Here is a 12,206-nt window from a genome sequence, read left to right as displayed (position 1 = left end):
GGTGGGCAGGTGAGGGTGGGCAGGTGGGGGTGGATGGGTGGGCAGGTGGGGGTGGATGGGTGGGCAGGTGGGGGTGGGCAGGTGAGGGTGGGCAGGTGGGGGTGGATGGGTGGGCAGGTGGGGGTGGATGGGTGGGCAGGTGGGGGTGGATGGGTGGGCAGGTGAGGGTGGGCAGGTGGGGGTGGATGGGTGGGCAGGTGAGGGTGGGCAGGTGGGGCCGGGCAGGTGGGGGTGGACGGGTGGGCAGGTGGGGGTGGGCAGGTGAGGGTGGGCAGGTGGGGGTGGATGGGTGGGCAGGTGAGGGTGGGCAGGTGGGGGTGGATGGGTGGGCAGGTGAGGGTGGGCAGGTGGGGCCGGGCAGGTGGGGGTGGATGGGTGGGCAGGTGGGGGTGGATGGGTGGGCAGGTGGGGGTGGATGGGTGGGCAGGTGGGGGTGGGCAGGTGAGGGTGGGCAGGTGGGGCCGGGCAGGTGGGGGTGGATGGGTGGGCAGGTGGGGGTGGATGGGTGGGCAGGTGGGGGTGGGCAGGTGAGGGTGGGCAGGTGGGGCCGGGCAGGTGGGGGTGGATGGGTGGGCAGGTGGGGGTGGACGGGTGGGCAGGTGGGGGTGGGCAGGTGGGGGTGGATGGACCTTGTGCTTTTCCCTCTTCTCCAAACGGGCCCAAGTCTGCGACTGAACTGCAGAGCACACAGCAACCGAATGTACATCGACACACGTGAAAACATGTTTGGGGGGATTTTTTTCAGGGCTAGAATAAGCGTATTTGAATGTGGCTTTTATCGACTTCCCAATATGCAATGACAAAATATCTTTAGGAATATAGAGATTTGGATGGCGTCATTGAAAGGGATCGAGGTAGTTCTTCAGTAGCTAGGCAGGCAGGATTTTATTTTCGTAAGTGTGGGCTTGAGATGACGGCTCCTAGATTTTGTTATGAATTTTAGTGACTTATGGATGTATTTACTCGAAGGACAGTGTTCAGGATATTTAACTTTTAAAGGTATGTCTATCACTGAATTTGAGATATTTATGATAATACTATACTATTTATAACGATAAGCTTTCATATTTGCTTATGATCAAAACAACAAGCATCCGAGTGCAACAAAACGAGAAGTTTTTATCTTCACTGCTGCCACTCTTCCTGCTTCAGCTCTGTGTTTCTGTGTGGCTTCGACCTTCGGTCACAGAGTTACATTATACACTTTCCAAATATTTATATACAGCTTTGAAATATTTTTTTTTCTGTAATCAGTCTTTGTTTGTTACATAAAATGTAAATTTAATGTATTTTTCCAAATGTGAATTTGGCAATGTAAACTGTAAATACCTCCATATAAACATGGTGGAGGATCTGCACTGGGTTAGCGTGGATGGTAACAAGATCCTGACCTTGCTGGCTGGATGATGGAAGGTGATCCCTGTTTCTGCCAAAGCAACGATGCCTGTCGTTTGTTCTGTTACACCATGATGAATCCTGCAACTGCAGACCTACTTTTGTTGTTAAATGTGTCTCATATTAGATCTCATTCTTCTTTTTTTAAGAGATGTGGTGAAATGAGTTAGCAATAACAATGACCCATTAAAAAGAGACAGTCCATTGTCCCTTTCATCCCTTAATAGATTAATATAATTGTTAGCACTAACTATTGTACTTGCCATTGCAATCCAATGATTTCAGATTTGATTTTGGGTGAACGTGAACATCTGGTGGGATAAGATGTTTTATGCCAAAGTTCAGTAAGTGACCCTTTACATAGCAGGTTTTTATCTTGTGGTATAACAAAATGTATCAAACAAAATCTGTTTTTAATGGCTCATCGTTACAACTACTGTCAGTTATTTCCATAATTAAGTGTCTTTCAAATATTAGTCAGTTTACATGATAACTTAGTGTTGAAATGTGGGGAAACCTGTGTAAACACTGTTTTAAAGATTGTGGGCAACCTAAAGTATCCAACATCAGTTTACTTTTTTTCTGTAAAATTTTACTTAAGTATTATTGAAAACATTGCTTGACCTTAGTGAAATGTAGATGGATATTTATCAAACTACTTGCTATAACTGCCTCGGTTTAGCTTTGTAAGGGGCTATAACAACAATTAGTTGTCTGTATTATCAATGCTTTGTTTTTGAGTTGCTGTGCAATTCAGGGTTAGAGAATTTGCATTTGAAAAAGTGTGCTGAGTGCTAACACAGATGTCTGAATGACTGTTCTGTCCAAACTTAGTCCTTGTAATCATAGAGATTTCATCAGTGAAGTTTTGTACTTATGATGAGCAACCAAAATAAAGGACAGCTCTGTATCAAATGTAAAAGAAAAAAATATTAGTTGTACTGTATAGTTGGTCTTCTAGCCTGTTTGTTACTGTGTATTTGAAGAAAAATAAACATGTAAAATTGACTTGTCCTGTTTCATTTAACCTTTGTGTTAACTTTATTTTAGAGCATTTGAAGACATTTAACACACCACAAAAAGCTCCCTTTTCTTACATCGCTACATTAAGGATACATCAACTTGTACTAGGCCAGTGAGATCATGAAACATTGGCTGTTGCAGTTTGAATACATTCCTTGTTTGTGGAAGTGTTGGGTCCCCTGCTCTGCGCCTGGTCTTTCCAGCGCTGGGAGAAGAGATGGCTTTGTGGAGCCCAGCAGGAGACCACTTCCTTCATGTGACTTTTCCCAGCTGCAAACTCCAACAGCAACAGAATAACAATGGCCGCCACGCATGACTGATCCATTTTAGCGCGGGGAGGGAGCTGACTCTGGGTGGTGGTGGTATTAAGCTCTGCCCCTACGAACAATGGCTGACAAACGGCTACAAGAAAAATATATAGTTTTTGTTGTTGAAAGTATTAAGAAATGTCAGGGTATCTTCCTGTTCATATTTCGTCTGTTATTCTTTTTTTGAAGGGTGTAGAGAACACTTGGATTGGACAAATTATTTGTTGGTTTAGTTAATGATAACATCTGAACACTGAGGCCCAACACTGAGGCCAGACACTTAGCATCTGAACACCTCTCCCTGCACCATGAGCTCTCCAGTGACGTCATGATGAGATCAGGTGGTTTTGTCCCATGTCTTGGTGCTGCTGCAGTCACAGTGGACATCAGGACAAACACTCCTGATCCAAGATCTTCTGCTGTGCTCTCTAGAAGCTCTGGGTGAACTTTGCTCTGGAAACAAGAGTCGGATGAATACTATGTCAACATAAGCCTGTAGCAGAGAGAGCCACTCTGCTTGTACAGTGTACAACAGTGTAACAACAGCATAATAACAACATAAGTGTACAACAGTGTAACAACAGTATAATAACATAACAGTGTACAACCGTGTAACAACAGTATAATAACAGTGTACAACAGTTTAACAACAGTATGATAACAACATAACAGTGTACAACAGTTTAACAACAGTATAATAACCGTGTACAACAGTTTAACAACAGTATAATAACAACATAACAGTGTGCCACAGTTTAACAACAGTATAATAACAGTGTAAAACAGTGTATCAACAGTGTAATAACAACATAAGTGTAATAACATAATAACAGTGTAAAACAGTGTATCAACAGTGTAATAACAACATAAGTGTAATAACATAATAACAGTGTAAAACAGTGTATCAACAGTGTAATAACAACATAAGTGTAATAACAACATAATAACAGTGTAAAACAGTGTATCAACAGTGTAATAACAACATAAGTGTAATAACAACATAATAACAGTGTAATAACAGTGTTACATAAACGCTACCCTCAGTTACTATTGCACAATACAGCAGCCCTATTGCAGTCTCCTATTTTATATTGTACAGTATTGTTTCGAATTGTTTAAAAGGCACTTCACCCTAGTTGCCTTGAGGGGAATGTCCCTGTACTTACTGTAAGTCATTCTGGATAAGAGTGTCTGCTAAATGACTAAATGTAAATGTAAAATGTAATGTTTATTGTATGCACCTGCCCACCAAAGCAAATTAATCGTTTTTGTACACATACTTGGCGAATAAACCTGATTCTGATTCTTGGGGTGTAATAGTGTTTTTAAAAAACAGTCTAACAACAGCATAATAACAGTATAACAACAGTGTAATGACAGTGTAATAATTGTTATTACAAGTGACCCCTTACATGGCAGGTTTTTATTATCTCGTGTTATTAACAACAGAATTATCTTTCCTTAGGATATGTGATGGTCATCAGAAAGCCACATGATGGATCCTCTCTCTTCTAAACAGTATTATTTAAGAACAAGAACAAGCACGAACACTATAACGCCAAATCTGGACAGATGGTCAAATGTGCCGACGGATCATAATCAGACGCTGAGCAAGGAGCTATACGTGTCAGGCGTAGGCTAACATTGTCATACATTCACTGGCACACAAACCCCGTACTTACCCAATGACTCAAACTCTTAGCCTTGGCCTACATGCGCCATGCATTGGTGTTTTTGTCTGGATTAGGCAGCTCTTTGTGGACCTCTCATTGTATATAAGATGGGGATTCAAGGACGTTATTAATCTGGGTAAATATCTCACCCGTGGCTCTGTTATAAAGAGGGCAGTGGGGTGGCAGGACCATTGAAAGAATTTATATGGAGATCAGGTCCTGAACGTGTTCGCATCGCACGGAAAAAGGAGCTAGAAATAGCGCTTCTCAACCGCCCCAGTCTTGTCTATGCTATAGGATTTCCACATTATGTTGTTCCCTAACTAAGGTCAACTGATTGATCTTTTCAGTCAGTTCAGTGGAAGTGAGTTTTATTTTTAACACGTCAACAATAAACTTCTATCATAATTTTTTTCCAATGTAGGCCTATATTGACAAATCATTAGAAATTGTTCCCCAAATTAAACAATTTTCATAAATGATTAAATTGTTTATTTATCTGTCTCCTTGAGATTGTAAACAAAAAACGTTAGGCTACTGTAAAAGCAGTTCAAAGACAGAAGTTGTGTTGTTACAGAATGTCCAATGACAATCTTGAGGATCACAATGTATTTAGAATGCGAGGTAACAAAAACACAATAGATGTGCTGCATGCTTTCAGTTGTGAAGAACAATAGAAGAAGCTCTATGGAGGACTTAAAATCATAATCACCAGCCTTTTATGCAAATGACCCTGAGAGCCTCTTGTTTTGCGCCTGATTATGAGGATTAAAGTAATGCCACGTGGGTTCGTGATGTCATCGGGTGGCTGATTTAAACATTGTTCATATGCGACCAACCCAAAAAGTAGCTCAGGAAAAAGCAGGTCGACTTAATAGACGCAAGCTGTGGTCTGAGAGCGAGACAGCATCACTAATCTACCGATAAATCGACTGAGGTACCCACTTTTACATTAAAGTAAGATTCATTTGGTCTATACAATGGTACTTTTAGAGACATTTTCATAGATATTATTTTGTCAAATTGTAAATTCAATGGTATTTTTAACAATAAGTATCATTTCAGGTAAAATTGTATCTATTTGTTATGAATATTTGGCTCAACTATTGCAATCCAGTGCGCTTTACTAATTGTGTTCTTACCCAACCATTCGAATTACTTACGACTGGGATATTAATCTAAAACTTTAAATGGTCAGACTCAGTTACTATGTTACTTACTATGTAAAGACATTTGAAGGCAAAGCTTACTTAAGCTGTTCAGTTGAGTGGAGAATACTGCTGATGGTATTTATTTGTCCGAATTTCCTTGTAACCTATCCCCAATACATTTGTTAAGTGGCAAAAGGAGTGTTAGACTAAGCTATTTTCAGTTTCCGTCATCGTTTTTTAATAAGTTATATAAGTTTTGTAGTCTAATTTGTTAGAAATATTGATTCAGTTAGCTTGGCCTTAAAAGAGTGAAACTATAGCCTATTGGGAAACACGTTTTTAACAAAAGACGGCGCATCGTTCTGCCCTGTGACAGTGTACAGGCGGTGGGGATTTCAGATCGCTTTTGTCTCCCTGTCAAAGCCGTCAATGTCCAGATTCATCTGACGCTGTAGGAAGTAGCAATGGCTAGCTCATTGTTTGCACGCAGCCTTGGGGGCTAATTTTACTCCAATTAAAGCTCCTATTCCTCTCAGGACCAGGACCAACACTGCGTCAGTAGCCTATAAAACATTAATTCATGCCACATGTGGGCTAACACAATTTTCCATGTAAAGATTTACTAGCCTATATCGGGGAGACATGTTAAACATTTGTAAAAAACAAAACAGGTTGTACGCTAGTCATGGCTGAAATATGAAGCCAGAGGAATGGAATGCACCCGAACCACCCTCTCGCGGCATCCTCCTGTGACAAAGTTCAATCCTTTTGTGTTCTCTGCACTTGTCATTCAACCTTCTTGGGGTTATTGGTCAGACCACACATTTGTTTGGTCCTCTCAGGCGATGTGTCTTTAGAGAGTGAGGAATAGTATAGAGGCTTTAGAACTTCCAATATGGTCTGAAGCTTTCTGTACAAGAATGGACCATTTCTTGTTATTTTTGTCGTTTTTTTGTTGTCTTTCAACGTCATCTGAGCAAAAACTTTTCTTTGTACTAAACAGTGTTTGGCTGATCAGAAAAACGGTTCAGTTCTAAAGGTCTGTACACATCTGCTTTCAACATCCTCTGTAAAGGATTTTCATGAAGTTTGTCTCTCAGGGATAGTGAACTCTGGTTCATGAGGAAGTTCTCTAAATGTAGACCACGCCCCTCGCTTTTACCAAAGGCAGCATCACACTCATTTTCTTCGTCTTAAGACTTGATTGTCTTCTTATGCAAATAAGTTTATATTCAGCTGGTCTCCAGAGAGGGCCCTGCTCTCTAAGATGTGGCATGGGATCTGTGTTAGGGCTTTTGAGAGAAATGAAAACAGGCAAGAAGGGTCTTTGTTTTGGGCCAATGAATCAGTATTCCTTTGAGGGGGAGTGTAAAGCGTCTTTCAGGCGCTGCTTGGCCTCCTCCTCCGCATGGCTGGAGCACAGAGAGGGGCCCGCTGAGAGCCCGTTCTGTCTCACACAAAAGCCCCCCCCCGGGCCAGAGGAGCCCTCCACATTTAGGAGCGGCCCGAGGACTGGGATTTGCTCCGCCGGCTGATCTGTGAAAGAAGCCCCTCGTTTTAATGGAGGCCTGAAAGAGGGAGTCTGTAATTTTTCAACACAATGAGAGAGAGACAGAAGGAGAAAGAGAGATGGAGAGAGGGGGGCGGATTTATGGGTTATTGACACATTGACACATTTTTTTTAGGGTGTGTCCGGGGCCCACATATGAGGGAAGGATCTTCTGCGAGTTGATTGAGGCCTTGTCTCATGATGCTTGAGGCACTGCTGTTTCACCGACTCACGCATCCAACCAGGAAAAAAAGATTTGTGGAAATAAACAACACAAATGGGAGCTATTTCAGAATACGTCAGCCTACCCTGGTGACAGGAGTGTTTCACACTGAGAGCCATCATGGCAGCAGGCGGTAATGCTCTGGCCAAAACCCAGAATTGGGTCCAAACTAAATCAAAGGTTATTTTTATTAGGTTACATATTTAATACAAGAGTACTTTGATTAAATGTCGACCAGGGTGCAATGGCATATTTTCCATAAGGAAATGTAGTAATGGAAAGGTGGCGTGATCTTATCTGGCTGTGATGGGTATGGTATGCAGTTAGAGAAGCTGTACCTTACAGTTCCGTTGCTGGACAAACTTGTATCTCTGGTTAGACAAGAACACTGATTAGTATTTAAGAGTTTCTACATCCTTCCATGGATTTCTGGAGATGAAGAGATCCTTGAGATGTTGACTAGGCCTAGGGCACAACCCCAGAAGAGCCAGATCTACGAGACTTGAAAAAAACACATTTGTGGTTTTCTTCACAGAATGCGTGGCATTTTCTCAATCACACTTTTCCTGCTCGTGGCCGTCATGGTGACCACAGAAGCCGACAAGGGACACAGAGGTCACAAAGGTCAGCTGTGCTGTTGGAACCACGTTCACCTTCTAAAGAAGCCCTCATGTTGTTTCTAACGTGTGACAGCAACAAGCTCTTGTAACAACAGTCCTCTCTGTTTCCCTGCTTCCAGGTAAACATGGTAACGGTAAAGAGGGTAGGGCTGGTGGGGAGTGCAGTGAGTGGACCTACAGTAAATGCATCCCAGAAGCAGGAGACTGTGGAAACGGCGTTCGCGAGGCCACCTGTAAGGACCAGACCAAGAAAATCGACTGCAAAATCCCCTGCAACTGGAAGAAAGACATCAGTAAGAGGCGTGAAAGCGGTGGAACTGGGCCAGAGGACTGTATTATCCGTAGAGACTCGTACTGTCGTACACACTGAAATCACAAAGCAACAATGATTTTGTGATTGCAGGCGACTGCAAGTACAGGTTCACCAGCTGGGGTGAGTGTGACACTGAGATGGGGACCAAGAGCAGGTCAGGGACTCTGAAGAAGGCGCTGTTCAACGCAGAGTGTGAGACAACAGTGAAGGTGTCTAAACCCTGCTCTGCCAAACCCAAGAGGACCAGAGGTACTCATCCCTGTGGACGCATGTCCTCATTGCTTACATCATCGTCAAAACAGAAATGTTAGGGGGAAAAGTTTGATTATGTACCGAGTCATGCTAGTGGGAATGTCAGCCATATTTTTATGTTGACCATCAGGAATTTTCAAACTTTTAATTATTCAGTCCTTTTATTTTGGCTTGTGACCCAGCCAGTGACTCAGTCTACCCTGCTAGAACCATGACTTGAAATCAAAAACCAACCTCAGGGTTAAAGTTGGATATCACGCTATTTTCCAAGTTTTTTCCTCTGGTTCCAGTGCCATTGTGAAGTTTACACCTTTTGTGTTTCTTTTTCCAGGCGATAAAAAGAGGAACGGGAACTAGAGAGAGTGGGACCAGGACTCAGCAGGGGCGAACTCTGGCTTACTTCAGCAGCACAATCAACATCTTCCTTCCTTTGCCAAACACTCGGCCAGCGCTTCCGCGTCTGAGCGATTTCTCTTCCTTGAAACAGCAACACACCTTGTACTGCCCCCCCTGTCCTTCCTGTGTCTCATGTCTGGTCACCACACCGGGTGGTTTCTGTTTTGTTTTTTTGGATTAAAAGGTGTAAACTTTTTAAATATTGCTTTTGCTAGGGAACGATGAAACCTAATTCAGTCATCATAGTCAAGAGTTTATCACCTGTTTTAACTGAAAATTTTAAAGAACTCAAACATTTGTAGATAGTTATACAGCTTTAGGTAATTAACATCCAAATCATGCAATGAAAAATATCGTAATGCTTCTACAATGATTGAGGGTGTTACTGAATATATTGAATGAGTTCTATGCTAGAAAATGGTAGATTAATAGGCATTGCAAGTGTGTAAGATATCAAAGAAGAAAAATTGTGGCATAATTACAAATGAGGTTTGTTTAAAAAGACAAATTAAAACTGTACTGTTTTTGTTTAACAACAATATGTTTGGTATGTTTGAATTTCTATTATGAATATGAATTCATACAGTGTATCTATGCATATTGAATATATACAGTACAATGCAATAAAAACCGGAGGCACACTTTGAAAAAAATATCACTTTACACAAATGATACTGGTATTGAAACAAGTAATATTTCGGTTGCAATACAGAATCTCTAACACAGCTAACTAATCACTCCTAATCAAACATCTCTATGACATCTTGCCATCATCACATGAAGACACTATGTGGACAGAATAACAGTGAACAGAATCGTTTTAACAAACAAACCTATTATATTATGAGGACATACTACGCGAGATCCGTATTCACCTGCACATCCGTCACATTCACCTGCACATCCGTCCCATTCACCTGCACATCCGTCACATTCAGCTGCACATCCGTCACATTCAGCTGCACATCCGTCACATTCACCTCCACATCCATCCCATTCAGCTGCACATCCGTCACATTCAGCTGCACATCCGTCACATTCACCTCCACATCCGTCACATTCACCTGCACATCCGTCACATTCACCTGCACATCCGTCACATTCACCTCCACATCCGTCACATTCACCTGCACATCCGTCACATTCACCTGCACATCCGTCACATTCACCTGCACATCCGTCACATTCACCTGCACATCCGTCCCATTCACCTCCACATCCGTCACATTCACCTGCACATCCATCCCACGTTCCTGCATCGACACCGTAGAAGGTTGCGGAAGGTCCTTCTGAAGGTGGGGTTGCAGAGGGCGTAGCAGGCAGGGTTGATGGTGCTGTTGATGTAGCAGAGCCAGTAGCCCAGGGTCCACATGCTGTCAGGCACGCAGTAGTGACAGAACGTTCCAATGACGGCCATGACGCTATAGGGGGTCCAGGTGAGGAGGAAGACCAGCAGGATAGCCAAGACAGTCCTGGTCACCTTCCTCTCCCTCGCTCCAACCCGCCTCCGGGTCTTCGCCCGGCTCCTACTGAAGCTGGGGAGAGCATACAGCGCTTCTGATGCACAGGAGCCGTTGTGAGGAGGGTGTGGTTGAACCACTGTGGTGAGGTGGCTGAACTCTGCTCTGCTGTGTTGGACAGCTGTGGGGTCTGGCGTGGTCTCTCTGGGTGAGGGCGCTGCGTGAGGGATATCATAAGTGGCTTCTATTCTGGCCTCCCCTGTAGAATCAAGGGGAGCGTTTGATAGCCGTGCGTCCTGCTTAGGACAGACACTGGTCTCACCTTCAACAGAGGCGACCTCATGAACCTTCTCCCAGTCACTCTCCATCTCCCTCTCAGAGGACACAGCTCCACCCTTCCTGCGCGCGCCGCGCCAGCATCCACCACTAGAGGCCCCCCTCTTCCTGCCCTCCAAGCGCAGCTTGGCCAGCCGGCTCCTGCTGGCCAGGGAGATGCGGGCGTACAGGACGATCATGATGGCGGCAGGGATGTAGAAGGAGGGGAGGGTGGTTGCCAGGGTGACGGTGGGACTGGCGAGGAGCAGGATGTAACACTTCCCCTCAGGGAGAGTGTGGTGCAGGTGCTGCCACAGGAGGATGGCAGGCACCCAGAGGAGGAAGGAGAGCAGCCAGGCCGCCGCGATCATGCCCCCGGCCACCCTGGGGGAGCGCTGGGCCGGGTAGATCAGAGGCTGGGTCACACAGTAGTAGCGGTCGAAGCTGATCAGGAGGAGGTTCATGACTGAGGCGTTACTGACCGCGTAGTCCAGCGCCAACCAAAGGTCACAGACTACTGCTCCCATCGGCCAGTAGCCCATGATGAGGTAGAGGCTGTAAAGGTTCATGGGAAGGAGCCCGATGATCAGGTCCGCACATGCCAGGCTGAACAGGAAGTAGTTGTTGATGGTCTGCAGCTGCTTGTTGACTGTGATTGCCAGCATCACCAGAGCGTTGCCGAGGACAGTGAGGATGCTGAGGGAGGCGGGGAACACGGCGATGAGGACCAGTCCGGCCGTGCCGTAGGAGCATCCTGGTCGCCAGGACGACCGACACGAGCCGTTACCGCAGGAACCAACCCAACTGGTGTTAGGATCCTCAGCTGAAACAAGCTGTGTGGCTCCTGGGGAAGAAATATTAAACAAGCACAAAGGTTCAATTAACTGAAGTGATTTCAAATGTGGCTGATCATTATAATCTAGCAGTTCTCAAACAAACTTCCAAGGATTGTTTTTCGAAAGGATATGAGCATATTGACCATGTTTAACAACATCAAAAAAATCCTGAAGAAACCTTCTACATACAGTATACATTCAAAAACTACTGCATGTGTATTTCACTTCCATACAACATGATTACCATCTATTTTCGCTGAAGTGGATACATCAGTTGTAGACCCAGCACTAGCTGATAAAGCTGTGAACTCACCACTGAAGTTCAGAGGCAGCTCGCCTCTCTCAGCCTGTCTCCCGTCCATGCTGGAAGGTTCCTTGGTGACTTGTTCCGTCAACACCCCTGCATCCTCACACTGTTTACATAAAGTCATTCAGCATCTTGGTTACCAGTGTAAACCCAACTCTCCCAGGTCCTGCTCTGTCTCGGAGCCTCTCAACCCACTCCTCTAAAGCTGCCTTTCCGCATCCACAGTAAGACCACCCCCAAGTGATGTCATCCACAGTAAGACCACCCCCAAGTGATGTCACCTCCCCCCTCCCCACCCCCAAGTGATGTCATCCACAGTAAGACCACCCCCAAGTGATGTCACCTCCCCTGCCCTCCCCCCTCCCCACTCCCCCCTCCCCACCCC

At 44.6% G+C, this 12,206-nt stretch overlaps 2 protein-coding genes across 3 annotated transcripts; one reads left to right on the top strand and one right to left on the bottom strand.

The window, feature by feature from the left end:
- The first annotated feature begins 5,201 nt into the window (after positions 1-5,201).
- Positions 5,202-9,558, top strand: mdkb (midkine b). Of its 2 annotated transcripts, none has more exons than XM_062460918.1 (5): positions 5,202-5,356; positions 7,858-7,946; positions 8,062-8,235; positions 8,346-8,504; positions 8,839-9,558. In XM_062460918.1, exons 2-5 carry the CDS (start codon positions 7,859-7,861, stop codon positions 8,862-8,864), a joined length of 447 nt encoding a protein of 148 aa, XP_062316902.1. In that variant the 5' UTR covers positions 5,202-5,356; position 7,858; the 3' UTR covers positions 8,865-9,558. The 2 variants fall into 2 exon arrangements, with proteins under 2 accessions (XP_062316902.1, XP_062316903.1); XM_062460919.1 differs by having other exon boundaries at positions 5,208-5,336.
- chrm4b (cholinergic receptor, muscarinic 4b) lies at positions 9,089-11,986 on the bottom strand. Its single transcript, XM_062460920.1, has 2 exons — positions 11,828-11,986; positions 9,089-11,522 (listed from the first exon to the last, which is right to left on the bottom strand). Exons 1-2 carry the CDS (start codon positions 11,874-11,876, stop codon positions 10,132-10,134), a joined length of 1,440 nt encoding a protein of 479 aa, XP_062316904.1. The 5' UTR covers positions 11,877-11,986; the 3' UTR covers positions 9,089-10,131.
- Between the last annotated feature and the right edge of the window lie 220 nt (positions 11,987-12,206).

The sequence above is a fragment of the Osmerus eperlanus genome, chromosome 5, assembly GCF_963692335.1.
Source record: "Osmerus eperlanus chromosome 5, fOsmEpe2.1, whole genome shotgun sequence".
Classification (NCBI taxonomy): Eukaryota; Metazoa; Chordata; class Actinopteri; order Osmeriformes; family Osmeridae; genus Osmerus; species Osmerus eperlanus.
This window is presented reverse-complemented; position numbering and strand designations above follow the sequence as displayed.

Coding starts and splice junctions, on each gene's coding strand:
- mdkb (XM_062460918.1), top strand. CDS start 7,859: ATGCGTGGCATTTTCTCAATCACACTTTTCCTGCTCGTGGCCGTCATG. Junction 8,236..8,345: donor CAACTGGAAGAAAGACATCA/GTAAGAGGCGTG, acceptor TTGTGATTGCAG/GCGACTGCAAGTACAGGTTC. Junction 8,505..8,838: donor CAAACCCAAGAGGACCAGAG/GTACTCATCCCT, acceptor TTCTTTTTCCAG/GCGATAAAAAGAGGAACGGG.
- chrm4b (XM_062460920.1), bottom strand. CDS start 11,876: ATGGACGGGAGACAGGCTGAGAGAGGCGAGCTGCCTCTGAACTTCAGT. Junction 11,523..11,827: donor GCTGCCTCTGAACTTCAGTG/GTGAGTTCACAG, acceptor TTTCTTCCCCAG/GAGCCACACAGCTTGTTTCA.